At 52.1% G+C, this 27,427-nt stretch overlaps 2 protein-coding genes across 3 annotated transcripts; both read left to right on the top strand.

Annotated features, from left to right (window-relative positions):
- The first annotated feature begins 350 nt into the window (after positions 1-350).
- PIGU (phosphatidylinositol glycan anchor biosynthesis class U) lies at positions 351-20,145 on the top strand. 2 transcript variants are annotated; one of them, XM_058814763.1, is made up of 12 exons: positions 351-509; positions 2,276-2,340; positions 3,620-3,679; positions 5,172-5,234; positions 6,491-6,600; positions 8,250-8,350; positions 10,297-10,394; positions 12,378-12,532; positions 13,042-13,185; positions 13,967-14,091; positions 15,867-16,009; positions 18,712-20,145. In XM_058814763.1, exons 1-12 carry the CDS (start codon positions 380-382, stop codon positions 18,823-18,825), a joined length of 1,308 nt encoding a protein of 435 aa, XP_058670746.1. In that variant the 5' UTR covers positions 351-379; the 3' UTR covers positions 18,826-20,145. The 2 variants fall into 2 exon arrangements, with proteins under 2 accessions (XP_058670746.1, XP_058670747.1); XM_058814764.1 differs by lacking the exon at positions 15,867-16,009.
- A 2,140-nt stretch (positions 20,146-22,285) lies between these two features.
- TLDC2 (TBC/LysM-associated domain containing 2) lies at positions 22,286-25,191 on the top strand. Its single transcript, XM_058814978.1, has 6 exons — positions 22,286-22,318; positions 23,102-23,257; positions 23,609-23,761; positions 23,908-24,003; positions 24,574-24,647; positions 25,056-25,191. The coding sequence occupies exons 1-6, from the start codon at positions 22,286-22,288 to the stop codon at positions 25,189-25,191; spliced, it is 648 nt and encodes a 215-aa protein (XP_058670961.1).
- Positions 25,192-27,427: the final 2,236 nt, after the last annotated feature.

The following is a 27,427-nucleotide window of genomic DNA, read 5'->3' as shown; positions in this document are numbered from 1 at the left end:
CCGGCAGAGCTCCCATCCAGAGGCACCTGTGATCCACAGGCGGGAGGGACGGCCCGCGGGGAGCGCGATGGCACTCGAGGACAGACCCATCCCTGTCCCCCGGCGGAGGAGGGGCTGTCCCTTGTGGCCGTCCTGGGCAAGGGCGACCCGAACGGGACAGCTCGGGGGACGGCATCGGGACCCCCGCCTGGCCGCTCCAAGCGCGCTCCTGCTAATTTAGCCCCCCTGCGGCCGCCGTAGTTCCGAGTTGTGCCGGGAAGATGTGGCGCGAGGGCCGCTGGGATATGTAGTCTGTCCGGGCGGGCCGGTTCATTGGCGGCGTGCTCCCCGGCGCCGCCCGGGAACTACAGCCGGCGGCAGCGGCGGAGCGCGCGCCGGGATGGCGGCCCCCTTGGTGCTGGTGGTGCTGGCGGCCGTGACGGTGCGCGCCGCACTCTACCGCTCCAGCCTCGCCGCCTTCATCGCCGAGCGGGTCGAGGTGGCGTCCCCGCTAAACGCCTGGAAGCGAGGTGAGGCCCGGCGAGCCCGGGCCGGGGCGCTGCTGGCCGGGCCGAGCCCCGCGGGGGTGGCGCGGAGGAGCCGGGGCGGCGGCACCCCCGAGCCGAGCGGGCAGGGCCCGATCCCGGCCTGGCGGCGGGCTAGAAGCGGCCCCGCGGTGCGAGCGCCCGGCTGCGCTCCGGGCAGGGCCGGCCCGTGCTCGGCCGGGCCCGAACCGGGGCTGCACGAAAGGGCCCTGAGCAGCCGTGCCCGGGAGGAGCCCGCGGGTGCTCGGTGCCTCCGGGGCCGGGAGGGCCGCGCGGCTGGAGGCACAGGCCGGGGCTGCAGCCAGGGTGCCGCGGTTCGCAGCTGGCCGGGACACCGGGGTGTCACACACGGGCACAGGCCGGGGCTGCAGCCGGGGTGCCGCGGTTCGCACCTACCGGGACACCGGGGCTGTCACACACGGGCACAGGCCGGGGCTGCAGCCGGGCTGGCCGGGACACCGGGGTGTCACACACGGGCACGAACGGGCGCGACCCGCCCGGCACAGAGCGCGGGGCTCCACCGGGCTCGGCTCCGCTGTCCCCCACGGGCACCGTGTCGCGGTGAGGGTGCCGTGCACGGGCCCCGGTCCCCTTCCCTGGTCAGCTGGTGTCCCACACGTTCCGGCCATTCACATTCCCTGCTGAAGGCTGAGTGAGGTCCTGGGTAATCGGGGCTTTTCAGTGATGGTCAGCTGAGGATCATCTGAGCCTTAGGAGCCTTAATTTATTTTGAAGACGTCCCTTTGGTATCCAGTTATTATGCAGGTAAAATTATCTGCAGTTTTAGGGTGGAAAAGTGTTGCCAGAAGTAATAAAGGTCAAAAGTACAAGAGCATTTGATGACCTGAGGCCTCTGCTCCACAGTGTATAGCACTTCATGCTTCCTATGCTATTATTGAATCTTTGTAAATACCACCTTAGAGCATCAAGGTAGGTATCTAGGTAGTAAAGGGGAAAAAGTGGGATCATCTTGAAGAGTCTGGGCTGTCACCATACAGGAAGTTGATGGCAGCCAGAATCTATTTCTAACAGAAATATTTCTGTATTACTGAACTGAGCACCTCTTGTATTTTCTTGCAGTGTCCTGCCTGTTTCCCTCTGAACAAATTGGCCATTTCCCTTGGCTTCTTTCACTGCATACTGCTCAGTCCAGGGAACCCCTGTGCTCAGGAGGGTGAAGATTCTTTGGAAAAGCACACACATGCATTGCAGGGCAAGCTGTAACTCCATGAGCACAAAGGAGCTCAATTAAGGCTATAAGATGTCAGGAAGTTTCAACAAGAGATAAAGCTTTTAGCTTTGCCCAGCAATATGCGTTCATTTCTGTTCTTCCCTTGTGATTTGGGACCTTTGAGGCCTCTCTACATCTAATGAGGCAAAACAGTTCAAGCTCTGTATTATGTTGTGGCTGTCCTCTTGGAATTAAATATTTGTCCAGGATAGATGCCATGTGTCACTTAATAGGTCACTCAAAAGGAGGAGATATCATGCATGTGATTTATATGAAGTGCAAAAGATTTCATCCAGAACATTTTTAGCTGAAACAAATCAGCAGGTGATGAGTGCCCATGCAGGAACGTGCACAGAGCTGGGGTGAATCTGTTCTGGCTGGCTCTTGGCTCTGGGAGGTATGCTCTCACCCATTCTATGGGTGATATTCTTGGAGTATTTTGAAACTGCAGTTTTACCCTCAGGGTATCTCTCACTTCCCACATCCCGGGGTTCTAATGCAGGTGTTTTGTCTGTTTCAGTGGTCGAAGGATTAGCTCTGCTGGATTTAGGGGTCTCGCCATACTCTGGAGCTATTTTTCATGAGGTTGGTTGGCTTGCATGCTGGGTTTTAAATGTGATATTCCACTGGCAGGGGTCTCAGTTTGGCAGCTCGGGGCCTGGAGAAGGCTGGGGGCCTGTTTTGTCCCAGAGACTGCAGAGAACCTGAGGTTGTGTGGTTACACAGAGCGGTGGTTACACAGTGACCAGCACGAGGAAATCCAGATATTCCCAGTGAATTCCCTGTGCAGAAGCAGGCAGTGCATAAAGAAGCTTTGAGACAGGGGGGCTCTGTAGTAAGTCAGATACTCTGCTCACACCCAGCTGTTCTGTCAGCACAAGCTGGAGCAGGGACAGTGTCACTGTGAGTCTGATAGGATTTACAAGGTATCAGCACCTGGAGTCTCTGCATTTGCAGAAATTCTAATACTAGCACAAGCATGCAGTTTATTTATTCCTCATCTTGAAAACACCTTGTTACTACAAAAGCACTTAAGCACCTGTGGGGTTTTGTGCCCTTGAATGCCCTTGCTGACATGAGGGTACACTCATACATTGTGTCCCTGGGGTGAAGCAGGAATCTGGTATCCTCTGAAAACTGGATTCTTTCCAATAAATTCTATTTCTTTAGACAGAATTTCTCCCAGACTGTGAAATATCCCTCCATGCTGATTTAGACCATTACATAATTTTTAAACTTTTTAAAAGAAATTTATTTTCTCACAGTGAAGGCTGATTTTGCAGCATGTAAATATAGTCCTTCCAGACTAAGCTTTTGTGTGATGGGAATAATTCAGAAACATACTTTTCCTCTTACCTTAAAAGGGAAAAACTCTAGGAGTAAGAGAATGATAGAATTGTAACCCTTTCTTTATGTTTTTAACATGCTTTCTTCTTTTTGCACTATAAAAGACACATCTAAACAGCAGGGGAACCAGCTATATAGGAAATCTTTCAAAATTACCTGCAGACAAGCTGAAAAATAAATTTTCTATAAGAAATTACTTTCTAAAGCTGGTCTTTGTATGCTTTCTATTGTAAGTCTACCACTATTGTAGTAGAAATAAAAAATTGGAGTAGAATACAATTTTCAGAGTTGATGGTGTCTTTTGTAAAGTGCATTGAGGACTTTGCAAGGAAAAAGACCAATAAGTGTGCTTTGATTAATCACTTTGCTCTGAAGTACCAGTGTTGGAGTATAGACCAAAGGAAATTACCTTTGCCATTGTCTAGTAGAACTGCTCAACTCTGGTGTTTTGTCTCATCAAATCACCAGTATTTCATCTGGACAGTATTTGATATGGATTTCCCTTTTGCTCTTTCAGACCCCGCTGATAATCTATCTCTTTCACTTCCTAATTGAATATGCTGAACTGGTATTCATGGTAAGTGCTCATGGAAAGCTTCTCCTGAAGGGTCCCATTCAGGGAAATGCTGAGTGTGATTTTCTGTTTTCAGTCCTTCAGCCTCCCTGTAGCTCAAATTCCTGCTGAGCTCAGTTAATTGGAAAGGCAGCTTTGCCTGCACAAACCCACATTCAGGCTTTCCCCTTCTTGTACATATTTGCGGTGGTACCAGTTGTTGGTTGGTCTGGATTGAAGGCACTTGAGACAGTAATTCATGTTTGGACTCAAGTGTTTATTATTTCTTATCACTAAAACAGTCTCACTACTGAGAGTTCAGCAGCTTTTCATTAGAATGCACAAAATGGCAACAGTCTCTTGGTACAAGGGCTTCTAAGACTAAACTATCCAATTAAGAACTGACACCTGGATTATTTTCCCTTTTAACCCAATAACTGATCCCAAAGAGCCCACAATGGGACTTTTCTGCCCAATTACAAAATGCCACCCAAACCAATGAAGAAGAAGGAAGAAGAAGCATGAAGAAGAAACTCAGGATGACACCCTGTGCCCTCCATCTTGCTTCCATCCACAACATACTAAAAATCCCTGAACCTAAATTTCTCACCAAGGGATACGCCTGCACTGCTCTCTATAATCTATTTCACACTTCCTGTCTTGAAGTCTAGGAAACTTTTTCCATGAATGAGGGTCAAAGTCAGTGCTCCCCTGGGGGTCAGGGCACCCCAGAGCAGACAGAGAAATATTCCCTGTGTGCCCTGGGTTTCCACACATATTCCTTCCTTTTTGTGAGTTCTTGCTTAGATAAGTATCCCCGCACAGAAAGGGGAAGGTGTCATTTTGTTTTGAATTCCAAAGGTTGCCTCTTCCAGGTGACACAATCCTGTGTCCCCCCAGCCCGATGCCTGTGCTGCTGCTGTTCCTGTCTGCCAAACCCCAGACAGGCAAGGAGCACAAATGGCTTCATCCCCCACATGTCTGTTGTGAATTGTTCTCAGAGTTCTTGTGCACAATTCAGAAGGACAGAGGGGCTGTGGCTGGCTGCACACAGCAGCCAGGGGAGCCTCAGTGCCCAGGTCCCTGCCAGGCAGGGCTTGTGCAGAGCCAGTGTGCCCTGTGCTGCTGCCTGGGCACTCTGGGGCAGCTCAGGGCACTGTTACCCTGCCCTGGTGGCCAGGTGGGTTCAGCCAGCTGGCACTGCCCTAGTGTTGCTGTGCTCTCTACACCAGTGATTCTCTCTATTGCTCTCATGTGTTGTTCTCCATGAGCAATTTCTTTCCTCTTAATTCCCCATTCTTGTGTTTTGTGAATATAAGTATTTTTATTCAGCTCGTGTCTTCAAGGTGAAGTGGTGTGTGAGAGCACTGTACAAATCAGCCTTTCAGGATTTTTAAAGCTTGTGTTTTGTTCCCCTGAGCTGAGTCAGATCAGAGCTCCTGTTAAATGCTGACCAATATATTTTTCTCCATTTGTTTGTTTTGCTTACAATCATCCTGTCCCTTGCTTTTTTTAGATAACTGATGTGCTAACTGCTGTTGCCCTTTACTTGGCAATCCAGGACTTCAACAAAGTTGTGGTAAGCTGACTTCCCAGTGTTGCTGGTCCTCTTCTCCCAGCAGATATAATTGTCTTGGGCCAAAGAAAAGATGTGCCAGAGGATGTGGTGTCAAGTTCTTGTTGCAGTAAATCTGGTCATATTTTAATGATAAACAGGACTGAATGTGACAGACAACTGAGGCATTTTAAATTCTGTTGTGGCACTATTACAGTGTCTGTAGCTACACTCTGAGGTGATCACAGCACAATTTTCTCCAGCCTGGGTGTTCTACCCTGGAGAGGGTTTCTTTGCACATGAGCATGAGGTAATACACAGACTGGAAATGTGTAAAGGAAGGAGTGAAACCTTCCAGCAGTTCTGAGGGGACACAGATCATTCTTGTGAGCATGGTGAAAGTGTGACATCAAATACTGCTCCTCCCTTCAAATGATAAAGATGTGTATTTGGAGCTGAGTGATTCTTCCCAGCTCTCAAAGAACATTTTATGTGAGCAGTGCTGTGCTCTTTGCAGTTCCAGAGGGGTGGGGATTAGGTATCAGCATCAGCAGGGGACTGCATTTTCTACAGCATCTCTGTGGTCTCCCACCAGGCTATGAGCTTGTTCCCTGTCCTCTGACTTTGAGGTTAAGGAAATAACCCAGGATAGAACTGCAGGCCTGTAAGAATTCCACATGTGAGTTACTTTGGTTGTTGAGAATTCACTGCTAGCATCTCTGTCCTTCTGTCTCACTATGACATAATTCAGTCAGTTCATATTTCAGATTGCTCTCTTGTCTCTGTAGAGAGCCTTCTAAAACAAAAGAGATTGAAGAGAGATTTGTCATAGAAGTATCCATATTTAAAACAACAAAGAGTGCATATGTGTGGGGTTGGGTTTCAGGGGCTTGTTTGTTGAACAGTGAATTTATAAAGTTAGCTTTTCATTAGAGATCCAGAGAGGTGTCAGGAAGATTGAATATTGGACTCTAGTGTGGTGAACTCACTGGCAGCTGTGTCTGGACATAGACACAGGTAATTAAGGAAGTTTAAACAGTAGAAATTATCTGCTTCCTCCTGACTCTCATTTCAGGTTTTAAGTATTTGGGGAAAGATGGGAGTTTTTTGTTCTCTACAACTCCTCACATAACTTCTAGCTCACACCAGGGGCTTGAATATGCTCCACAGTAATAGAAACCCCAGGTAACTGGCTGAGTAATATGAAATAGAATTACACAAGTAGTACACAAAAATGGCTTTCCTGTTCTAACAGTCTTTGATCATTCTCCCTTGTTCAGTTCAAAAAGCAGAAGCTCCTAATAGAACTGGATAAATATGCACCAGATGTGGCTGAACTCATCCAGACACCCATGGAGATGCACTACATCCCCCTCAAGGTAGCACTGTTGTAAGTATTGCTCCTGTAGGCTGCAGTGGGCTGCTTTGGCTCCTCAGCTCCCTTTGGGGTTTGTTTGTCTCATTTGGGCCTTCAAAAACTGGCAAAAGTTGGATTTCTTTCCCACAAAAATTCTGAATTTCCTGTTGGCCCTGAATACTCAGTTTGAACATGAAAATCAGATGCATTTACATGTGCTTGTTGCCAACAAGTAAATGCACTCAGGCCCTTTGAGATGGGCTCAGCAGCCCATTATCTGGGTAACAAGAATCAGCACAGATCACATTCCCATTTATGTTGCCTGTATGATAATGTTGCCAAAATGATCCTCTGCCTTCCAACTTTTTCAGAAAAGTTAAGAGAATTTCTCAGCAGCTGGACAAAACATCTGAGTGTGTGCTGAATATCACAACTTGAATATCCCAAATTTCACACTTTGAATATCCCAAATTGCTTATAACAGTTAAAAGATGTTTTCATGTTGTCATTTTATTAATTTCATGTCTTGGTGTTCTTCTATATACAAAACATTTTTTTTATTTCAGAAGGCTTCAATTAATATACAAGCAAGGTGCCTACTGTTACAGATTTTTTAAAAAGTTTCTATTTTGACACAAAGAAATTATCCAAATTGATCTGTATCAGAGAGAGCTCTCCATTAGATAAATTGCCATTTTTTCTTATTTTCATATTAAATTTTTAAATGGCACAGCCCCTGTGGCCAGAAGGGTAAAGTGGGTAAATTGCAGACTGTTTTGTACATTGCCACAGCAAAGTTGGCATTCAATTGTACCTGTCCTGCTGTGAGCTGCCTTCTGGAAACACTGAAAAAGACAGACTGGGACTTGGAGATACAGGAAAATATAAAGAGAAAATTAGGAAATCGTCAGCCCTGTCTGCTGACTCTGATGAGTAATTCAGTTATTGGCAAGGCTGATCATTACATTGTCATACTTAGGTTTGGAGGACTACCAATACAATTTTTCTTTGCTCTGAACCTACTTAAATGAGATTATTGTAATTCTTATTTTCAAAAGGAGCTTGCATGCTTGCTAACCAAAGTGTGGCTGAGTTCTGGAATGTAAAGTTGCTAAGAGTTTTTCTGCAATTCCAGTTAAAATGTGTCACTCTTGCATAGCTGGCTGGTTTTGTGCTCAGATAGTGCCTTGGTAAAGGTAAAGGCTTGCTCTGCCACAGCAGGAGCCTGAGTTGTGGGAAACTCTGCTTATGTCTCAGATTTCTTTCCATTGTGTTTTCTACTTATTCCTCTTCAGAAGTAGTAGGTGTGAGTAGCAGAAAAAGTTTCCTTTGGACCAAATAATCCTAGATCTGACTGGATAAATGTATACTGCTTCTGCAAAGCAAGAAGCATTTTTGGTAGTCATTTTCTAGGCCAGAACTTGCATTTTGGACCTCTTCCCAATGTTTGTTTCATTTCTGTAGTGGGCTCCTTGTGGCCCCTGTGTTCAAATCTGCAATCCAGGGGTCTGGTTTTGCTTCAGATTGAAGAACCTGTTCAGCTGAATTAATTTGCTGATGAGAGGATCCCATCAAATGTAAATAAACAAAAAGAAAAGGCAAAGTGCATCTTTTCTTTTTCTTTGAGCATCTCTTTAATTAGATGGTCCTTTGGATGTAACCTGAGCTTTGCTCTTTTTCAGCTACCTGTTAAACCCCTACACTGTGATGTCTTGTGTGGCAAAGTCCACCTGCGCCATCAACAACTCTGTCATTGCATTCTTCATTTTAGCTACAATAAAAGGTAACTCAGTGAAGAAAAGTGGGTTCTTTAGGACTTTTTAGAAAGATTAGAAATGTAGCAAAAAATAAATCCAGGAGAAGCTTTGCAGATAGGATTGCTACAAAGATCTCAGTGAAACATGGCACAAGCAGGACTGAAACAAGGTGAAAGTTCTACATGAATTTGTGACTTCAGAAGACTTTCTAGTCAAGTGGAGACTTACTTTCACCTCAGTGTTTATGAGAGTTTACACTAAAAACTGACTCCTTTTCCTGGTTGACTTCAAATAGCTTTCTATTCAGGAAGAAACATGTCTGTGTGTTGCAGAACAGAAAGGCTCTGTTGCTCTTTTGTATGTGACTATGCACTTAAATGTCATACACAATTTATTTTCAAAGCTTTTCCTTGAACTTTTATTCAAAAGCGGGCATTTGCTTGCAGCTATTATTTGGCTTTTACTCACAGTTGTAAACATGGTTTGAAATGAACTAATTAAGCTTTGGGGAAGCAGAAGCAACAACCAAAGACTCAAAACAGCCCAGTGGAGTAGATTATGTCAGAATCACTGTTTCATTAATTTTCTGCATAATGCCAGCTTTCTGTTTCTTTTGACTCCCCAGTGCTAAAATCTTTTAGCCTATGTGATTTGTAATAGTCACCTAAGTTTTAAGGAGTTCTCTGCTGGATCAGAGGAAAGGTCAGTCTGGTCTTTTGTCTCCAGCAGGGCTCAGACCCAGGCACTGGGAAAAAAAAAAAAAAAAGCTGATATAGATGGTTTTTATCTAAAGAAAATTTTCCTGTAATTATTTGCTAATTGAGTCAGGAGATATTTTAATTTAAAAGCATTTGCAATTGCAAACAAGTGGAGTCCATTTAGTTAAACTGATTTTTAACTGTTCACTGATACCCTGAGACCAAAATTTTGGTCATAGACAAAACTGTCTGGTGGTTTGTCCCTGACTGGGAGTGTGGCATTCTGGAGTTTAAGTGAGCAAAGAGAATCTCAGGTTATGGCTGTGATTTCTGGGAATCACTTATTTAGATCCATGCAGAACTGAACACTGGGTAAAATCCAGGATAGGGGGGTTTCTGTCAGGAGAGAGTAGTTGAAGAGAGGAGAGGCTCATCACCAGGTAACCCTGTGTTTTCCCTTTCAGAGGAGGAAGCAGAAAGGAGCTCTCTGAGTGTTTGCTGTCAGCAGTCACAGTGGTTCTGTGCCCTGGGCTGTCTGAGCTCTGTTTTTACAGAGGACTTCCACTGAGTCTGTAGCTATAACCAGGCTACTGCACTGGGTTGCTTGCATTTTTTTGTTGTTTAACCTGAGATCTTTTGGACATTTTTTTCTGTTAATTGGCTGAGAATATTTCTGTTATTAGTTGAGAAATGTGAGTGCTCAACACTAAGACACCTCAAATAAAGCTGCCTCAATAGAGACATGTATCCTTACAAAATCACTTGGAAAAGTTGTGCCAATCCTTTCCGTGCCTCAGTTTTGGTATCAGTAAAGGAGAACTAATGCTACTCCACTCCTTCAGTGCAGACTTTGCTTGCTCTCTTGCACACAGCTTTGCTGAGGCTGCAACACATTCTGGTGATGAGGTTATCCAGCAAGCCCAGTATGGCAGTTCTTACATGCAGATATGACTGAAGTGAATGCATTCCCATGCATTAACAGCAGCCAGCATGGGCTTTAAATAGACTGAATTATGAGAGTCTCTTTCTGTGTGTGAATGACAGGAGATAGAAACCAGCCAGTGGTTTGTTCTTATGGAATGAGTCATTCTCCATTCAAAATGTCATTAACAAAGGACACCCTGCAGGATACATTCTGCTAAAAACTCCTTTAAGGGGTGTCCTGATACTTGTGAATCCCCTGCAGAGGCTTAAGAGATTCTTCCCATTTGGACTTGCTGTCTGTATGGCTGTTTATACTAAAAGTTCCTTATGAACTTTTTTTTTCTTTGCAGGTAGTGCCTTCCTCAGTGCTGTGTTCCTGGCCTTAGCAACATACCAGTCACTCTACCCTCTCACACTGTTTGCTCCAGCACTGCTTTACCTTCTACAGGTAGGTGATTTCTAACTCTTGGTGCCTTCTTGTAGCTGTGCAGGGACAGTCCTGGGGAGGGGACTCAGACAAGAGCAGAGTTTCAGCAAAAGTGACTCTCCTCAAGCCATGGCAAGTGTGAACCCTGAATGGGAATGCCTGTGTTTGGAGAGAAGGGAGCAGGGAGTCTGCAGAGCTGGGTGTGTTTAGCTTCCCCAAAATAAGTGCTGTTCTTTGTGTTGTGTGGGCAGCAATGAAGGGCTCAGACCCAGAGAAGTTCAAAAATACTGGTTTGGGGCTGGTTGTTCTTTCTCCCTCTCCATTAACAAGACCCTGATTCCCACCAGGGCTGCCCTTGCTAATTTTATCCTGCTTTGGCAGCAAGGTGAGGCTGTGATGCCAGCAGAGGCTCAGCTCATTTCACAGATCACTTTGTGATAATGTTTAGTATTTGAAATTCTTACAATTCTGAATGCTGCTGTATGTTTCACCAGGCTTTTTTTGTTGCTTCTGTTGATGATGCTTATACCTTATCTTTACTTAACTAGCCTGTTCTCAAATCTCTGAGTTTCCAGACAGAATGGGAGTCAGTTCTAGTTAATTTTCTTGCTCTGACATGAATGTCTCTTACTTTTTTTCAGAATTTTTATTATTATTAATCTTTACAGGAGAAAAACAGTGTAGTCAGTGTTGCTTTTTCAGTTTGATGAATTTTAGGAGAATTTGTATCTTTAATATTTTAGCCTCATTTGTTCTCTTTTAACTTTAGTCAAAGTAAATTAGGAGTGAAGTGCAAGCCTTGTACTTGGAATTCACAAACAATAATACAACACAAACACAATAAGTGCTTTGATATGATTGCCTAATTTGCAACTTTTAAAGGCAGTCATGCCAGCATGTGTCCTTTTATCTAAATTTGTAAATGAACTTTCTTTGTACAGAATTAAATCACTTTTCTCCTGCTATTTTCAATCTGTCCTGCCAAAATTTCTGGTAATGTTGCTTCCATTGTCCCAGCAAGTGACATTAAACCTGCTACAACTGAGAAAACCCAGAGCCCACAGCAGCCAGGACAGGTTCTCTGCACATCTCCTGTCACTGCAAGTACCAGGGCCAAATGGAAAAGCCACATCACTGACCTGGAGCTGCAGAGTGCTGAGCAATCCCCAAGGTGTTGGCCCCTGTGTGTATTTGTCTGTACACAGGCAGTCAGGGGACTGGTGGAGTGGCATATCCCTGCCATGTGACGAGGACATGTGGCAGTGGCAGGACATTGTCTGAGGATGGCAGCTTTCAGAGGGGCTCCTCTGTGCTTAGGAACTCAGTGGATGTCCTATTGCCCTGATTTCAGTAGAGCAGGAGTGCCAGGCCAGGCCTGGGGCCACAGGGTTCTGGAGCAGGGCTTTTGGTCACCCCCTTTTTCTTCAAGAACATATTGAACAAGAGCTCATCAGAAGAATTCTAAGAGCCAGCCTGGGTAATTCTGACTGAAGAGACAGACATAACTAAAGCACAATCAAATTAATTCTTTGCCTCTGTGTTCACACATAAGGTTTTGGGATGGCTGTCAGAAACAGACATAAATTTCCCAGCACAGGAAGGGAAAATATTGAAGAAGGTACCATTCAGCCAGAACAGGGGATCAGGTGGGGTCGTGCAGGAGAAGACAGGGACCAGTGCAGTATTGCAAACATCTGAGGCACCAGTGCAGCTGTGAGGAGGGGTGTAAATCTTACTCCTGTGTGTGTGCTCACACAGGGGACTCACTGCAAGCAGAAATGACCAGCTTTGCTGTATTTTCAAACACAGCTCTGGGAGTGCATGCAATGTCTGTGACTTAATTGGCCAGAGTGAAGAACAACAAGCAAATTGTGCTTGAAAGCTGCTTCTTCAAATGCCATAGTGCCAATGTTGAATCAATTTCATCAATTTGAGCTGATGTTCTGAACACTCACACGTTTTTGTGGCTCTCCCCCTGCTGAGGTGCTTCTGCTTCTCTTTCAGCGCCAGTTCATACCTGTCAAACTGAAAAGCAAAAGTTTCTGGCTCTACACCATGCAGTATGCATCCCTGTACCTGTGCAGCCTGGTGGTGATCATCTGCCTCTCCTTCTTCCTGCTCAACTCCTGGGATTTTATCCCATCTGTTTATGGGTTTATGTAAGTATAAGGATTCCTACTGATGGGTTTCTGTCCAGCCCCACCCTGCCCTCACAGACTGTTTCGTGCCCATCACACACAGGTGTGTGCTTGACCCAGGAAGTGTGTGCTCTGTGATTTACTGGCAATGCAATAAAAGAAAGAACATGTGGAGGAAAGTGGCCATTAGCCAGCTCCAACTTCTGTTAAATAAATATTAGCAAAAATTAAAGGCAGGAGCTGTTTTCTACTGAGTGACTGGAAATGGATTTGGTTGTTAAGCTACCATGGCTGTGAGATATTTCTCTCTGGAGAAATGTCTGCTTGAGAATGGCTTAAATCCTACTGAAAGATTCCTCAGCAGGATTTCAACCTGCTCTCCATGTTTTCATCCATTTGGTTTCTCTTTCATGGATTTACAATTTAGGACCTACATCCAGTAGCACACAATGATTAACTAATGCAACAGAAGCAGGGCAGGGAAGAACAACCATTCAAAAATTTACCATGACTTTCTTTTCAAATTTCAGCCTTTCTGTTCCAGACCTGACACCCAATATTGGCCTTTTCTGGTACTTCTTTGCAGAGATGTTTGAACACTTCAGTCTTTTCTTTGTATGTGTGTTTCAAATCAATGTGTTCTTCTACACCATTCCCTTGGCAATAAAGTTAAAGTAAGTATGAATGTCTTTCTCTACCACATTTTTTTTTTACTCTTAAGTTATCCAGTGAATGCTTCTAGGGCTGAAGTTGGATGTCTTGACCTACAAGCCTGAAAAAAGATTTTTAACAGGGCTTATCCTCTTCCTTTCCCATAGTTTCAGCTCTTCAGTTTCAGTTCCTCTTAAACAGAGTGACTTGGGCTCTCCAGTTCAACTCTGTGTTGCAGGCATCAACAGAGGCAGCAGAAATGGAGGCTGTACAAGTGCCAGCATGAGGCACTGTAGTCAGAAAGCAAGAACTGGCTGGAACTTCCAGCTCTTCATTGACAGGAAAAATGTGGAAACTTGGGGACTTTTCTATCTGACTTCATTGACTTCTTTCTGATAAAACCCCCATTAACACACCTGGATTCTCAGTGAGCTTGTCCTTTGGCTTGCACTGGATAGATCAGGTGAGGGATAACTGTGGGCTTTGGGCTTCTCCAAATTACCATCAGAGGGCAGGTGCTAATTGCTTGTGGTGAATAAGGCAGAGCTGGGAAGCACAGTGCAGCTTGTGAACGTGCACTGAGGCTGCTGGGTGAGGGCTGTGGCAGATGTGCCTCCCCTGACCCTGCTGCTCTGCAGGGCAGCTCCATCCACCCCACGCAGCATTTGGAGCCTAGTCTGCAGAGAACAGGGCTGCAGGAGCCTCTTTGAGCCTGTCCTGCAGCACATCTGTGCCCTTGCTGATATTCATTTGCAGTTTGCAGAGGCCCTGCTGCATCCCCTTAGCCTTTGTTTTCCTTTCCAGGGAGCACCCTGTGTTCTTCCTGTTTGTCCAGCTCGCCATCATTTCCATCTTCAAGTCCTATCCCACGGTGGGAGATGTTGCCCTGTACATGGCCTTCCTTCCAGTCTGGAGCCACCTTTACAGATGTAAGTTCTTTGTGCTTGATTATTACTTATCTGGAATGTAAAAGGGCCTGCCAAATAATTAAATTAAATGGTCACCACTAAGCCAAACCACACCCAAGTTCACAGGCTCTCATGGCCTCCATGGGTGTCTGGAAGGAGGCTGGGCTTTGGAGGTTTTTCCTCTGGTGATACAGTCCCTAACATGTCTTTAGGACTTGGGTTGAAATTGGTCAAGGAGGGAATTTTCACTTGTACCTTATCTTCCCCCTCTCTCCAGCTTGTTCTGAAGATTATCTTTTTTATAAGAACCTTTTGCAGTCCTGCATCCTCCAGATGCTTCACTCCCATTTAAGGCTGTGTAATTTGAGCAGTGCTCCTGCATTTGCCAAGTCCCCCAGCCTTAAAGTGCTCAATCTTGCAGCTGTGCTTTGTTTTGTATCTGCTTGATTGCTTAGAGTGACAGTAACTGAGTTACTCCAAGCAGTTGTCCAGACTTTCTTAAATGCTTCAAAAAGACCCTCTTTATCTCCTGAAATCACAGAGAGCTTCCTGTGCATTCTCAGGCTCAGTCTGTAGAACCTGCTTCCATGGGGAGATTTGGAAGTGTTGATTTTTTCTGGCATTTCTTGCTTAAACCAACTGCTCTGACCAACCATGCCAGTTTGTCCAGGCCTTTCACTGCAGCCTCCTCCAAGCCAGGCCAGGTGTGCTCATGGACAGCTCACCTGCCTGTTGAAGGAGACATGATCACACCTGGAGACCATCTGCTCTGTGGGTTTCAGACTCAGGAGAGCTGAGCTCAGCAGCTGTGATCAAACAGGGCAGGAATCCTCAGGCTGGCCCTGAACACATCCCAGCTGTAGCAGGTGATGAACTTCTTAAAGTGCTTGCTCAGCATAGTTCAGTTCCACATTCCAAACATGCAGGGAGAGGGACAATCATCTGTCACAGGCTCCCACCCTGCAGTGTGTGAGCAGACCTTCTGAACAAGAAATTTAAACTAGGTGGGAAAAGGTTTGGATGCAACAATGCTCCCAAAGCATCCTCTGCCCCCAACTGCAGGGTGGTGGGCATGGGCTGAGCTGCAGCCAAGCACAGCAGCACGAGGGTCGGGATGGATTACAGCACTGCTACCAAAGGACAGGCATAAGCACTTCACAGAAAACAAAAGCTCTCCTGGCCTGGTGGTTCCCAGCTCTTTTAGACAAAGTTGTGCTTGGTTTTTGTCCACCTGGCACATAGGCAGACTGCTGGATCCTTGCACCTCCCCGTGGCATGTGTCTGTCAGTGCTTTTGGCCTGTATGAGTTTCTTCCTTTTATGGTGCTTTCATTTCCTTGCCACCTCCCAGGAAAGTATCTTGTCCTATAACCCACAGATTCATTTTTTCCTTTGCCATTAGCTTGATGAGGCAAGGGATTAAGCTGCTCTGCTTTCCAAATTGGGTGCTGCTGGCAAGGCCCCTTTGCAGGCTGCTGGTTACTGTAGTGTAGATACCAAAAAGCCAAAGTCATCCAAGAAAGAATGTTTGGATGCAGGATCTGGAAGGAAAGAGCTGCAAGTGGGGATTTCACACTGCAACAAAGGCAGAAGTTTGGTTTTTTTTTAATGGAAATATAGTGGATTTCTTATAACCACTATCCAAGAAGTTACTAAAGCAACCTGTGGAAGGTTATTGGAGGAAAGTATGTCTTGGCAAGTCCCTCTCACCCCCTGCACACCCCAAATACCATTGCTGGTTGTGTGACCATGACTGCTCAGTAATACATCATTTTAACAGCTGGTTTTCTTTTACAGTCCTCCGGAACATCTTCATCCTGTCATGTGTGCTCATTTTCTGCTCCTTCCTGTTCCCTGTTCTGTGGCATCTATGGATTTATGCAGGAAGTGCCAACTCCAATTTTTATTATGCCATCACGTTGACTTTCAACATAGGGCAGGTCAGTAGAGTGAGGCAAATGGAGCTGCACTGTGGGCAGGCTGCTGGAGGGGGTGGCCTGTCAGCAGCAGGGAATCCTGCAGGATGGGGCTGGCTCTCTGCATCCTGTGTGGTCCTGCACAGCAGCTTCCTGGCTCTGCTCCTGGATTCTGTCTGTTCCTCACCCCCTGGCACACTAATGGGAAAGAGTTCTTGTGGTGTGAGCTGTGGCTCAGCAACCCAACCTGGCCAGCTGCAGGTTCTGTGCTCTGCTGTTGATGGCCAAGGAAAAGCATCCGAGGATGGCAGGGCCAAGCACAAGTGAAGGGAGAAGGAGAGCTAAGAGGGGAAATGGAAAAACCTCAGGGCAGTAGCAGTGGGGCCAGAAAACAGACAAATGAGACCTGCCCATGCTCAAGGACATGGCAGCAGTATTTCTGAGATGTGGCAGCACGTGCAGGGTCCCAGTGATGCCAGGGCTTGCCCTCCCTGCCTTTCCTGAGGCCATTCTGGATACATGACTTTCACTGGCCTTAGGGAGAGCAGAGCTTAGCACCCTTGAAGGGTGGAACTCAGAGTACACAGGTGCTACAACCTTTTGTAAGTCCTTTCTCTTCTCTGTGCTGCTTGTCATGTACCTGAGCCCTGGGGCAGTTTGACTGTGGGTGAGCAGAATCTTCATTTCATGTTAAAGCTGCCTTTGGTTTGAATGTGCCTCAGCCATTTATGCTTGTCTGTTTCTCCTAAAGCCAGGGGAATGCTTTGGCCAGGGGCAAAAATCACCTACTCTTACCCTTGATTAATGGGGGAAACACTTATTTGGTAAAACCAAAAGAGACTGCACAGGTTGAAAGGGAGAATAGAGATTCTGCTAAGAGAGGCTGATAGAAAACTGGGAATGGTTCATTACGGGTCCTATGTAATGAAAGGAATAGTAAAACTTTAACTGGAAATAGCAGCTGTTGATATTCTAAGAGGATTTTATTTCTTACCTGAGAGGAAAGTCATAGCAGGTCCTGCAAGGTCTTGTGCTCTGTGTAAATGCAGACATCAAGTCTCTTGTCTGATTTTCTCGTGAGAAAATCTGGCCCTCATCCCCACCTCAGCTCTTTCTTTTCCCATTTAGATATCTGCAGAGAAGCTTAGGTAAAGGTGAAACCAGCTGCACTGGCAGAACCTGTCAGCAGTGCAGCAAAGCCAGCAGATCATCATGGCTGTTGGGGCTGGCCCTCTCCCTGGGTCTGTTCTCCTTCACACTCTCTCCCCTGACCTCAGCAGTCTGCAGCCCTGTTTCTCTTTCCCCTGCTCTGCACTTGCTCCTCCATCCCCTCCTCTCCTGCCATTGAGCCTCTGCAGCAGCTGCTGTGTTTTTCTGTGCTGAATTGCACAGTAACCCAGGCAGGCTCTGACTGTCCCTCCCTCTGTGCCCCTGTCACCTGGAGTACACAGCAGTGCTTGGTGCCAAAGGGATGCTTTAAGTGGCATCTGCACAAGGACATGAGGACAATAACTATCAGCTCAGGCTGGCACTGAGAAGGTTTTCCACTCTGGTTACCTGCTCCTGTTTCCAGATGGAGGAAGGCATCGGTCCTGTGGGAAAGTCCCACTGCAAGAGGCTGTGACAAATGGCACTACTGAGCCAGCAGGTCCCTGCCACAGCCCAGTCTGCCCCAGCAGTGGCAGCTTCCCAAGGCTGCAGCTTTAGAGAATCCCCTGTCACCCATTCCTGCCACCTCAAGGCCCCAGGAGTGGGAACAGTGCCACCATGTGCCTCAGTACAGCTAGACATGTCCTGGCTCAGGGCAGAGTGGCTGGAAAGGCCCTGGGGGTGCTGCTCAACAGCAGCTACACAGGAGCCTGGTGTGCCCAGGTGGGCAAGAGGCCACTGACACCTGGCCTGCACCAGCCATGGGGTGGCAGCAGGAGCAGGGCAGTGACTGTCCCCTGTGCTGGGCACTGCTGAGGCACCTCCAGTCCTGGGGACAGTTCTGGGCATCTCTGTTCAGGAAGGACATTACAGGGCTGGAACAGCCAGAGAAGGGAACTGAGCCCCAGGAACAGCTGGAGGGGCTGAGCCTGGAGAAAAGGAGGCTCAGGAGGAACCTTCTCACTCTGCACCTCCAACAGGAGGGTGCAGTTGGGGAGATCAGACTCTGCTCCCAGGGAACAGGGACAGGATGAGAGGAAACAGCCTCAGGCTGTGCCAGGGGAGGTTCAGGTTGGACAATAGGAGGAATTTCTTCACAGAAAATATGGTCAGGCATTGGAAGGGGCTGCCCAGGGAGGTGATGGAGTCCCACCTCTGGAAGTGTCCAGGGAATGCCTGGATGTGGCACTCAGTGCTCTGGGCTGGGTGACACAGTGGGGGATCAGTCAAAGGTTGGACTTGGTGATCTCAGAGGTCTTTCTCAGCTAAAATGACCCTGTGATTGTGGGACAACACTTGGATAGAAGGAGTCCTGTGGGTGCAGCTGTGGCACAGCTGGACCTGCCATTGTCCTACACTTTGGCCAGTTTATGGAGCTACTGTATGTGAGTCTCCCCTGGCTTAACGTGGCAAGGGGATGCACCAGGTGTTCCCAAGGCCACAGTGACTCCTCCAGCAGCCTGTGCTGAGCAGCCCAGGAGCTGCTTAACCCCCAACAGGGCCTGTCACCAGCACGTGTCCCTGTTTATTCCTTGCTCTGGAGCAGCACTGATGTGTGTGAACGTGTCACTCCACAGATCCTGCTCGTCTCAGATTATTTCTATGCCTTCCTCCGGCGGGAGTACTACCTCACCCACGGGCTGCACCTGACCCGGCAGGACGGGACGGAGGCCATGCTGGTTCTCAAATAAGGACTGCAGCACCATTTCCTGGGACATGGGCCACTCCGAGGAACGTGCAAAGCTTGGACTGCATGGGGTGGGTGGGGAAGGTTCCCTGAAGGAAGTCTGACTTTGGGAATGATACCTACTGGAAGAAAGGGCTGAGGTTCTGGGAATAACCACTGAGCTGCAGGCTCAGCACAGACTCTCAGAGCTGCAGTGCCTCCCCCCTCAGCTGTGCTTTTCACTTCAACCTCAGCCATCAGCTCTGGGCAGTCCAGCAAGAGCAGGAGTGTCTGAGCTAAACCCAGGGCTGCAGCTCAGACCACGAACTGATTTCCACCACTGCTTCTTGGAGATGTTTGCTTCTCTGGGGATCTTCCCCTTCACTGCTTTGACCAGTAATGCTCCTGCTTGGCACGAGGCAGGCTCTGGGTACCTGGTGCCCCAAGCCTGGCTGCAGGTTCCATTTCTCCGTGGTTCTGCTGTGAGGGATCTGGAAGAATCCCATGTGCTCAGTCACAGTGGGTGCTGTGAAAGGGTTGGGTGACCAAGGACAATGACCTTGGATGGTGTCTGGAGCTGCTGCCACACCTGGTAACCTCAGCACTCAAACACGAGTAGGAACCAGAACTGGGATGGGATCAGGAGCATGGTGGGTACCAGGTAACTGCTCTATCCCATTGGAGCAACATAGCCATGCCAGGAGCTGCACAGAGGCATTGCAGGTCTCAGAGGGAATACTACTGAGGAGATGGACTCCCACTGCTCCCAGTTTCTGTTGGGTGACAAAGCCTGGCAGTGCTGGGCTCACACTGCTGCTGTGATCACTTGGGGCAGCAGCTGGGACCAGGAGGTGTCACAATCTCCCTGTAAGGCCCCAGACCAAATCCAGGAGGAGTCTCAGCCACTGCTGTTACGGAGTTGTTCCACACCTGCTTATCGCTGCTGGATGTGCACCTGTCTGTGTCACCCTGTGCCAGTCAGTGCTGGGCTCCAGGCTGTGCACGGGGCTCCCTTCAGTCAGTTCCCCTGGTCCCCCCCACTCCTCTCTGCACTCAGACCTGCTCACCCTGGAGCTGCTGCTGCCGCCCCCGGAATGTGACACTGTGGGGTGAAGCCACCAGCTCTGCAGGCTGCGGGTGGCACTGAGATGCAGTGACCGGGGTGTGACAGCGCCTCGGGCATCGCCGCTGCTCCCGGGGACAGCCGGGGGTTGGGAATGTGACACGGAGCCCAAACGCAGCGGGTGCGGAGCAGCTGATGGATGGTGTGCCCAGGCAGGTTGTAGAAATCTTTCTTCCGGACAATTCCAACTTTTGCCTTACTGCACTTCTGTCAGCGCTTTGGGGGCGGAGCCGCGCCCGGCCCGGGGTGGCCCCGGCGGGAGCGAAATGAATAAAACTGTGCGAGTTTTGGACACCTGGTGTGTGCTCCGGCTGTGCGGGGTGAGGGCACGGGAGGGGTCTGAAAGCAAACACGGCTTGGGGAGGAAACAAGTGACAAAAAATGGAGCAGGGCTGTGGGGCAGGCTGGGAGAGCCCGGCTGTGGGGCAGCGCCCCGGCCTGGCCTGGGCAGAGCTGCCCTTGGTCCCGGGGCTGGGCCCACTCCCGGCCCCCTGCGCTGGCCCCGTCTCGGTGTCCTGAAGGAGCAAGTTTGGACACAAAGAGTCCTGAGGAAGGTGGTGGGGTCAGCACTGGGGCAGGGGAGGACAAGGAGCAGGGTCAAGGGTAAGGAGGAGGAAAGGGCAGAGTAGGGGCAGGGAGAATGAACGGATGAAGGGACAGGGCAGGGGCAGGCACAGCGTCAAGGACAGGGACAGAATCAGGATCAGGGGTATGGAAGGGTGGGGACAGAAACAGAGATGGGACAGAAGCACTGTCAGAGGTAGGGGCAGGGACAGGGATTGCCATGCTAAGGCAGCTTGGGCAGGGACTGGGAACCCTGTCTTGGCTCCTGACCAGGGTCTCAGAGGACTTTTTGGGGCCACCAGAAGTGTCTGGTCCCTACCAAGTGTTGCCAGTGACCAAATGCCAGGTACCAGGAACCTCCAGACTCCCACTGCTGTCTAAGGCTGGTGGGGACAATGCAGCAGACACCCACTAGGCCTGCTGTGGAGATGGGGAACAGCCCAAAAATGCCTGCAGTGGGCCCAGGGCTAGGCATCAAGGCCATCGTGTCACCAGGCAAGGCACACAGGAAGTCCTGAATTGGCATAAATGGAGGCTCACAGCCAGGCTGAGTGGTTCGGGGGTGTCATCAGGGAGAAGGGGCTGCACTGGGGCACTGCACCTCTTCCCTGGTCTGCAGGGGCTTCTCCAGAGGCACCTGAGGCTGGCAGGTCCCTGAGCAAGCAGCTCCCTTCCTCAGCTGCCAGTCCCAAGCTGGCTCCCTCAGTGAGGGTCCTTTGCCACCAGGGCCTCCTGTGCTGGGTTTGTGTGACCAGGTTTTGGTAGAGGGGTGGCTAAAGGAGTGGAAGCTGCCAGAAACATCCCCTGTGTCTTGCAGAGCCAGCTCCAGATGGTTCCAGGATGGAGCCACTGCTGGCCAAGGCCCAGCCCAGCACAGATGGTGGTGATGCCTCGAGGATCAGGGATTTAAGCAGAAGAAAAAAGTTACTGCATAGATGTAATTGCAATCAGAGCTGAGCAGAGTGAAAATACGTGAGAGAAACAGTCCTGCACACCCCCAGGGCAGGGCTAGAGCTGCTTCAGGAGCTGGAGCTGAGATTCCCCTGGGGTTCCATGGAGAAGCCCATGGGGAGACAGCTGTGCCCCTGCAGCCCCTGGAGGGCCTGGGGGTGCAGAGATCCACCTGCAGGGGAAGGACTGCAACTCTTTTCCCTGAGCAGCAGCAGCAGCAACAGGTGATGAATGGATCATAACCCCTATTCCTCATCTCCCTGCACTGCTGGAGGGGTGGAGGCAGAGCTGGGAAGGAGAGAGGTGTGGGGAAGGTGTTTTTAAGGTCTTATTTTACTTCTCATTATCCTGCTCGGATTTTGTTAGTAATAAATTCAGTTAATATCTCTAATTCAAGTCTATTTTGCCTTGAAAGTATTGGATGAGGGATCACACCCAGTCCTTAACTCATGACCCTTTTGCTGGATTCTCTCAGCCCTAGCCAGCTGTGGAGGGCAGTAAGAGAGGCCTTGGCAGGTGCCTGGTGCCCAGCCAGGGTCACCCCACCGCAGGTGCTGGCAGGTCCCACAGGCATTGCCACAGCTGTGTTGCAAAGAGCGGCTCTGCACAGGGCAGCCCCGGCCTGGGGCTGTGTGCTTGGCCCCAGCGGGCTGCAGGGGAGGTGCCAGCCCCGGCCAGCACGGCCCGTCTGGAGCGGGACGCCTGCCCGCGCACCCGGGAGCCGCTGGCACCCGCACCAGCCCTGTCACGCACCCGTGGCCAGGGAGGGGCGGGCGCGGCTGAACATTAACCCCGGGCGGTGGCAGCGCTCCCCGGGCGCAGCCCCGGCACCCCAGGAACAGCGGCAATGAGGGGGCTCCGGTACGGCTACCAGCTGCTGGTAGGTCCATGGCGGGAGGGACGGCGAGGAAGGAGCTCTGGGGCAGCGCTGGGAGGCACCACCGGGCGGGACGCGGGGCTGGACAGACAGAGGGGGCTGCCCTGGGGACAGCGAGGGGCTGGGCAGGTGCGGGGGTGACGGGCACAGCGGGACCTGTCCCTGCCGCCGCTGCCCCGCCAGGATCCCGGGGCAGAGCTCCTGCGCCCTGCGGCTGCACTCGCTCATCCCTCAGAGGGGTGGGCAGGGAATTGCTGCCCACCCGCCCTTGGGCATGGGCTGCACCCACAGCCTGAACGCGGGGCTGGCTGAGACACTTGTCGCTAGCGGCCACCAGGACCGCGGCACATCCCCGACCCCTTCCACGCTGCGAGGTCAGCCTGGCCGTGAGCAAAGAGGGAACAGGCAAGGCTTCACCCCTTCTACGGGGCTGCAGCTGTAGAAACCTTCCCTGCCTTCTCTTCCTCCTCCTCCTCCACCGCTTCCTCTCCCTCGGGTGGCCACACACCCTTGAAGTTCCGTGTGCAGCGGTGGCACGGCCTGGCGGGGTGCCAAGGCACCGCACGGCATAGCATGGCACGGCACGGCACGGCCTGGTGCCTGGGCTGTCAGTAGCAGCGGACAGCCGGGAGCTGGGCTGTAGGCTCAGCCTGGTGCCCATCTCGGTGGGCTTGGGGCCCCTTCTCCCAGCCCCCGGACAGAGGATGGGAGGCGCCCCACGCCGGGCGGGTTCGGGAGCTGCTGCTCCCTCGGCCCGCAGTGATTCTCATCTCCGGCTGCCCCCAGCCCGACCAGGACGAGGAGCTGCCCATGGGATGCGAGGACCCAGCTGGAGAGGGGCAGCGGGGCTGGGAGGGAGCCCCGGCAGCAGCGGAGGAGGAGCCGAGCAGGCTAGTGCTGAGCACGCCCAGCAGCATCCTGCGGGACAGGGACATCGAGGAGGTGAGGCACCCCTGCCTGCGCAGGGACCCCGCCGTGACCGCTGTCCTACCAGCAATGTCCCCTGTGAGGCCAGATGGGTGACATTCTCTGTGCCTGGGTCAGCTCGGTCACCTCTTGGGGGGAAGGATGCTTGGGGAGCCATCTCAGAGGGGTTTGCAGGGTGAGGACGCTTTGGGAATGTGTTGAAGGGGAGGGCGTTTGGAAGCATCTCTCGAAGGATGCTCAGGTGGGTGCTTGGAGGGATGATGTGCGCTCCTCCTCCCGGGAGGACTCTCGATGGATCTCAGGTCAGTGCTGGGGCAGGGGAGGATGCTCAGCCGGCCAGCACCGACTGAGGCCGCTGTGCCCCAGCTGGGCCCCCAGCTGCCCCCGCGGCTGACGCAGCAGCCCTGGCACCTGCTCTACTCCACCGGCCGGGACGGCTTCAGCCTGCGGACGCTGTACCGGAGCGGGGCCCGGCCGGACTCGCCGGCCCTGCTGCTCATCAGGGACACGGAGGCGCAGGTACGGCCGTGCCCTCCCGGCCCGGCTGCCCCGCGTCGCTCGGGGCTCGGCCACCTCCTGGCTCCGTGGGCAGGACGGGGACGCGTCCCGGCGCTGGGAGCCCCTCTGAGCGCAGCCCCGTGAGCCTCCCCCTTCTGCTTCCCCAGGCTTTCGGTGCCTTCTCCGCCACGGCCATTCGCAGCAGCAGCGGCTTCTACGGCACGGGGGAGACCTTCCTCTTCTCCTTCTGCCCCGAGCTGAAGGTGCGGCTGCCGGCCCGGGGGCTCCCGGGCCGGGGCTGGCCGTGCCCCGAGGGCCGGGCCGTGCCTGGGGGTCCCCGCGGCGCTGGGGGATCCGGGGGGCCGGGGCTGCGCTCGGCCGGACCGGGGACAGCAGCCGGGGGACCAGGCTGGCAGCAGCCCCTGGGGCTGTCCAGGGCTGGGGGAGAAGGCGAATCCCAGGCAGTGTCGGGGAGGGAAGCTCAGGGAAGGGGACCCCGCCCAGCTGGCTGTCACCGGGGTCCCTCCACATGGCAGGGCGGTCGCAACCCAGCTCTAGGCTGGCAGAATGCTGAGCAGCCATGTCGGGCCCCGCTGTGCGTGACGGGGCGCCAGTGGGGGCAGCTGTGCCCTGGCAGGGCCCACAGGGCTCTTGGCAGGGGTGGATGCGAACCACAGGCTCGGCCGGGTCTCCTGGAGATGTGGAACAAGGAGACGCCCGAGCAGAGCCAGCCTGGCTCAGCAGCCCCCAGCTGGTCCTCGCAGGACAGGGACAGGAATGGGGATGGGGACACTGCCCCAGCCCACGGTCCCCTGTGTGCTGTCCCCATGCAGGTGTTCAGGTGGACGGGCAGGAACGACTTCTTTGTGAACGGGGATGTGAATCTGCTGATGGTCGGTGGGGGCAGGTAGGAACTGCACCGCCAACTTGAGCGGTTCAGAGGGCCCCCAGCCCCGATGGCCACCAGAGCCATCACAGGAACCCCGGCTGCCCTACGGAGCTAGGGCCAAGCACATCGTGAGGGTTTGAACCCCAAAACACTGGCACGGGTTGTCCAGCAGCGCTGGGCCTTTCATTCCCTGACCCTACTGCCTGCTGGAAGGGCTGCCGGTTCCCACCCCGCTCCCTGCCGCCCCAGCCCCTTCCCTGCCCGCAGGTGCGGTGACAGGCCTGGCCCACTGCTTGTCCCGTCTCACGTCCGTTTTGGGGAGCAGACAGTGAGGACGGGAGGTGGCCGCTGGCCCGGGAGGTGGCGTGGGTGTCTCCGGCCATGGAGGGGCGGTGGCAGCTGACCGCGCTCTCCGCACATTGGCAGCGGCAGGTTTGGGCTGTGGCTGGACGGGGACCTGCACCGCGGGGGCAGCCAGCCCTGCGAGACTTTCGACAACGAGATCCTCTCCCAGCGGGAGGAGTTCTGCATCCAGAATCTGGAAATGTGGGGTCTGCCCTGACCCCAACAAAGGCACCCAAGGAAAAAGGTGCAGGAGAGGGGATTCTTTGGACTGATGTCTCGAGCACAGCTGCTCCCTGACAGCACCTGCAGAGCCTGTGGGATGCCTCCAGCCTCACCCCCTCCTCATTTCACCTGCTCCCAATAATATCCCGATTTCACGGGGAAAGAGCAGCCGGTGGGGGCAGCGTGATTGGAAAATACAGCAGCGGGGCCTCAGGCCTGCAGTGCTGCTGCCGTGTGGCTGCAGAGCCACAACGGGCCCACAGTGGCACAGCACAACTAACCCAAACCCTAACTCTGCTCCTGGCCCCAACCCTAACCCCAAGCCCGACCCCAAACCACCTGGCTGGGATGAGGCAGAGCTGCCCCAGGGGGAGGGCACTGGCAGAGCTGGCACGGCAGGGCCCCACAGGGAGAAGAAAGCTCCAAGAGCAGAGACACCTTGGGACTGAGCCAGCCCAGGCAGCCTCTGCCCCAGGGCTGGCTCTGGCACTGCTGGGGACAGCACGGCCACCATTCCTCAATAAACTTCTCCTGGCCCCATCCTTGCCCCTTGAGTGGCTCTGTGAAGGTGTGCAGGACGTGGTGGGGAGCAGGCCAGCAGCTGTGACAGCCTTCTCCTGTCTCAGCCTGGGCTGTGTGGCCTCAGCAAGAGTGGGGGGTCAGCCTGGGGCACAGCTCCAGGGACCCATCCCACCCTCTGTCTGTCACCCTGTGAGCACTAGGGCTTCCTCCTCAGGAGGGGATGACAAGAGCCCTTCCCAGCCAGAGCTCCACAATCTGTTGCCTGGCTGACAGGGTTTAGCCTCATTCCTGGAGGCTGAGCCAGCTCTCCTCCTCCTCCCCCCCCCCCCTTCCTCCATACAAGCAGCAGACCCAGCCCTTCAGGGGGATTCCAGGCTGGGGTGGCTCAGGAGGTTCCACTGGAGGGCAAGGGCCAGTCTGGTTTGACCATGTTTGATGTATTTATCATGGTAGCACAGCTGGACATCCAGCTGAAGTGTCACCCCATGACCTCACCTGATGTCAGCTCCTGTCCCTAAATCTGCAATTTTGTGAGGCCTGCATCCCACAGAGCCCCAGCTTTACACCCACCTACCCTCCCAGCCCTTGAGTACCTTGTGCAATGGTGGGCAGTCCTTTCCCTGCTGATTCCATCTCCCATGGCCAGTCTGTGCCATCTCTCCAGCAGCTGGCACTTACTCCTTGCAGCACACATGCACATAGGTTGGGAGCTTCACAGAGAAACAGGTGAAAATGGATTTAAGAGGACAGACGGGATGGTGCAGGGCTCAGGCAGACTGACCAGCCCTATTTTCAACACAACCCTCCACTGTCCCAGACCCCCAGTGACACGCACCTGGAGCCCCCTGCAGCCCTTCAGGGCACCCAACTCAGGGCACCCAGCCCCTGTGCCTGGTGCCACCCAATGCTCCCTGCTCAAAGTGGCTGCACAGCACCAAACCCTGGCATCACCCTTGTATCCACCAGGACTTTTCCTAATCCCAGCACTGACACAGAGCCCGACTTCAGACCCATTTCACACTCCTGCCAGTGACCCTGGGGGTAGGAGCTTAGGCTGGGGGAGGCTGGAGGCACCTCTGGAGGTCACCTCACCCAGCCCCTGCTCCATCAGGGCCAGCCAGAGCCGGCTGCCCAGGATGTGTCCAGGTGCCTTTGAGTCTCTGCAGGGATGGAGACTCCCCCAGCTCCCCGGGCACCTGCGTCAGTGCTCGGCCACCCTCCCAGTGCAGCAGCATCTCCTGAGCTCGGAGGGCCCCTCCTTTGGGTCACTCTGTGCCCGAGGCCCCCGGGGCTGTCCCTGGCCCCGTCCCCTCTGCAGCCTCCCCCTGGCTTTTCATGCCCAGGGATGAGATGCCCTGAGCCTGCTCTGCTCCAGGCTGGGCAGTGCCAGCTCTCTCAGCCTCTCCTCATGGCAGAGACACTGCAGTCCCTCTATCAGCTTCATGGCCCTGTGCTGGACTCTGTCCAGTCTGTCCCTGTGTCCCGTCCTGGGCAGCCCAGCTCTGGGCCCAGCACTCCAGGGCTGCCTCACTGCTGTGGAGCAGAGGGAAAGGGTTCTGTACCTGCTGACAACACCAGGACACCGCTGCAACACTTGGCCGAAAGAGGCGTTGTTGCACATTCTTTGGGTCATGGTGAACTCCTGGATCCCTTCCTCTACACTTCCTCATGGGTTGGGGTCCTCAGCATATCCTGGTGAAGGAAATTAC

The sequence above is a fragment of the Ammospiza caudacuta genome, chromosome 15 (genome assembly GCF_027887145.1).
Source record: "Ammospiza caudacuta isolate bAmmCau1 chromosome 15, bAmmCau1.pri, whole genome shotgun sequence".
Classification (NCBI taxonomy): Eukaryota; Metazoa; Chordata; class Aves; order Passeriformes; family Passerellidae; genus Ammospiza; species Ammospiza caudacuta.
This window is presented reverse-complemented; position numbering and strand designations above follow the sequence as displayed.